Raw genomic sequence first — 3,870 nt, 5'->3', positions numbered from 1 at the left:
ATATAATATTAATATTATATAATATATATTAATATATATAATATATAAAAATATATATAGTATATTGATATTATTTAATATATATAATATTAAATAATATTTTGTTAGAATAAAGTAGAGTATTTCACTATGTTGCATAGCGATAGCATGTTTCAGCTAGTTTCGTCATCATGAAAAAAAGTTAATGATACCTTGTGAAACATTTAGGCAACCCCAAGCATTCATCGTTAAAGAATCTTCGTTCTTGTATAGACAAATATTTGCGGAACATTATGATATAATATATCACAATGTGTATCCTTGCACGCGATAATCCCTATTGCTTTGTGCGACCGTGACGAAGTTCCGGACGAAGTGCCAGTTATCGTCAGTTAGAGTTCGTTGTCATTTATGGCAGGAAAACATGTTAATCGCGGAAGGAAACGGATGTTGTATCAGAATATCTTATGAAAAAGAAGAACTATTTTATTTTAGTCATGGCGACGCATTTAAATATCACGGGGCTCATGCGGGTCCGGAAGTTTCTGCCAGTTCGGCTCGACGCCCCAAATCTCGCGGGCGTACTCCGCAATTGTACGATCCGACGAGAATTTCCCAGACGATGCAATGTTATAGATAGTCATCTCCACCCATTTGCTTTCGTCCTGGAACGATCAATAAGCGATTTCGCGATAAATAAGTGAGAAGATAACGATTTCTCGCATTTTTTTTGGTAAACAAAAACTCACGCAAAACAAGAAGTTTATTTTTTTAAATTGATCAAGTACCTGATAGACTTTGCTGACGTGATCTTGCATTTGTATATAGCTCTCGTAATCGGCTAAAGATAAGAACCTGTCCCATTTGAGTAACACATCAGCAATATCTCGATATTCATCGGGATTATTCGGACTGAAGAATCCTCCTTGGATTTGATCGATACACTGCTTCGCTTCGGGCAGCTTGTTATAATAATCGTAAGCATTGTAGCCTTTACGTTTTAAAGCTTCCACTTCGTCTACCGTCATACCGAAAATAAAGATATTTTCCGAGCCCATTTCCTCTGCCATTTCTACGTTTGCCCCGTCCAAGGTGCCGATGGTCAACGCACCGTTCAACTATAAATATAATGTATGATTCTGTTATTTAAACAATCTAAATTTTGTAATAAGAATAATTACGCGATTGCGATTAAATATTAAGTGTGTGTGTATTAAATAAAATAATAGAAAATAATTAAAATATTGCTCGCACAATTTTACATTCGCCGAATGAATTCGACGATCAAGCTTAGCTCTCATAAGAAATGGTAGATGTTATAATTTATAAACGAACGCGCGCACACTGCAAGCTTATTGTTAGCCTCATTTTACTGCCAAAAGCTACTGACCATAAACTTCATGTTCCCAGTGCCAGACGCTTCGGTGCCAGCGGTCGAAATCTGTTCGCTCAAATCTGCGGCTGGTATGATTTTTTCGGCCAAGGTTACGCGGTAATTCTCAAGAAAGATCAATTTAAGCTTGTCCCCGACGATTGGATCGTTATTGACAACATTGCCGACGCTACAGATAAGCTGAATGATCTTCTTTGCCAAATGATAACCTGGCGCAGCTTTGCCTCCTATCATTACGGTTCTTGGGACAAAAGGCGCGGATGGATTCCTTTTTATTCGATTGTACAAAGTGATGACGTGCAAACAATTCAACAGTTGTCGCTTATACTCATGTATGCGTTTTACCTGTCAAATGAAATATCATTCAACTCAATCCTGTGTCATTTTAAAATTGTTTGAATTTATGTATGTGTGCATATCATTTAGCATATTTTATGCATTATATCCATGAAGGAAAAGTAAGAAGAGTTATCTACCTAGATTAGAAATGGTCACGAAAAATGTTCCGTACGTGGTCAGGTTTGCCAAATGGAATAACTTGGACCATTTCGTCGCCATCTTGAATATTCGTACATATATAGTGTTATGTTTAGTTGTGTTAGTGATTAGTAAGTGTGTTGAGTGACACACAACTTACTAATTATTACCACAACTAAACGTAACACTATATATATACGAATATTCAAGATGGCGACGAAATGGTCCAAGTTCTTCCATTTGGCAAACCTGGCCACATAGGGAACATTTTTCGTGACCAACTTTTTTCCTCTCTGCACTATCGAGATAACTCTCCTTACTCTTCTTTCATGATTCTAGCATAATATCGATGGTGTATTATAAGCCATCTCAAAACCGTCCTTTTAATCACGGCTTCTTTGATCGATGCAGAAATTATATTTTTCTAACAAAAATGTAAAGGTTGTTATCTTTTTTATCACGTCTTTTATAGTTGCATCACATAAAAAATTAATATAAAGTTTCAAACCTTATTTAAATTTTATTAAAACTCAATTAAAATTAATTGAAGAATGTGACAGTTTGTCATTTATTTCCTTGTCTAATATTCTATTTGTCAAAAATCTCCAATTTTCAATTTTTAATTATTCGTAAAAATAGATAAATGCCTTGACATCTTTATTTAAAAATCAATAACAAATTAACCAAAGATCTATAATGAAAAGGACATTTGATATTACAGATGACTTGTATGATTGCTGCTCGTATTCTGACCTGGATATCAAAGATAGATGCTGGATTAACCCGAACGCCATAATCTTTCTCTAATATCTGGGCTAATCGTAGTTTGTTCTCCTGCTTGACTTTAACGATGTTACGTTGAAATACTGGATCTTTCGCCCATTTCTTCAATTGCGTCAACTGTTCTAAATGAACTGTCCACTCGCTACCAATTTTCTAGAAATTATTAAATACATCGCATAAAGTCACACATATACAGGGTGTCTGATAAAGATTGTGCAAACGCTCGTGAGCAGGTAGAGCACAGTAAACTGAACAGAAAACGCTTATTAAAGGAGTTATTATGGAGTAAAGTCTGGCCAACCAGCGCCGACTTTTAGCCGGACGCACATCGGTGAGCCGCCCGCCTGGTAGTGTGCGCCGCCGTAGCGATGGAGCGCTCACGCACGCTGCCAGGCGCGCAGCTAAAGGTCGGCGCTGATTGGCCAGACTTTACTTGATAATAACTCCTTTATTAAGCGTTATAGAAAAAAATGTTACGCGACTTTTCTGTTCAGTTTACTGTGCTCTACCCGCTCACGAGCGTTGGCACAATCTTTACCGGACACCCTGTATAAGAGATATATATGTAGAAGTTATTAAAAAGATACACTATGTAATTAAGTACTCACTTCTTCAATGATATCAGATAGATTTGGATTGCAAAGTAATAACCATCTCCTCGGTGTAATGCCGTTTGTCTTGTTTTGAAACTTCTCCGGTGAGAATTCGTAAAAACCTCGGAAGCTAATAAAGCGAGAAAAACAGATTAGACATGCTATGAATTTTCTGAGACTTTGATAAAGTCTTATAAATACAATTCAATGCGAAACATACACACTATCTTTGAGAATTTCTGAATGAATACGGGCAACTCCATTTATAGCGTGACTACCGACGATTGACAGATGAGCCATATTGACTCTTTTCTCGCCGTCCTCTTCTATTAAAGACATCTGACGAATGCGATCCATGTTGCCGGGCCACTTAACCGCGACGTTTTGAAGATGCAAGTGATTTATCTGATAAATGATTTGCAAGTGTCTTGGGAGTATACTTTCCAACAAGCTAGTGGGCCATCGCTCCAATGCTTCGGGAAGGACCGTATGATTTGTGTAAGCGCATGTACGTGTTGTAATGTCCCAAGCCTGAAAGATATTCCAAGAGATGTTCGTTTCGAAGGTTTTATGTGTATGACAAAAGACAAAACCGTACACTCTATTACTGTCAGATTTACTGATAGATGTGCCTGTCAAGAGCGT

The 3,870-nt window shown here is 37.1% G+C and overlaps 1 protein-coding gene across 1 annotated transcript in view; it reads right to left on the bottom strand.

Annotated features, from left to right (window-relative positions):
• Positions 1–447: 447 nt before the first annotated feature.
• The window catches only part of LOC115235680 (glycogen phosphorylase), a 13,584-nt gene continuing 10,161 nt past the window's right edge, over positions 448–3,870 (bottom strand). Inside the window, exons 6-11 of the mRNA XM_029807608.1 lie at positions 3,446–3,756; positions 3,241–3,355; positions 2,603–2,785; positions 1,370–1,717; positions 768–1,097; positions 448–644 (exon numbers count right to left, since the gene is read on the bottom strand). Of these exons, the coding sequence (XP_029663468.1) occupies positions 489–644; positions 768–1,097; positions 1,370–1,717; positions 2,603–2,785; positions 3,241–3,355; positions 3,446–3,756 (1,443 nt within the window). The 3' untranslated portion in view covers positions 448–488. The remainder of the gene's footprint in view (positions 645–767; positions 1,098–1,369; positions 1,718–2,602; positions 2,786–3,240; positions 3,356–3,445; positions 3,757–3,870) is intronic.

Source organism: Formica exsecta, unplaced genomic scaffold (assembly GCF_003651465.1).
Source record: "Formica exsecta isolate Colony F162 unplaced genomic scaffold, ASM365146v1 scaffold231, whole genome shotgun sequence".
NCBI lineage: Eukaryota > Metazoa > Arthropoda > Insecta > Hymenoptera > Formicidae > Formica > Formica exsecta.
The sequence above is the reverse complement of the archived record's forward strand: the minus strand, read 5'-3'. Positions and strand labels throughout refer to the sequence as shown.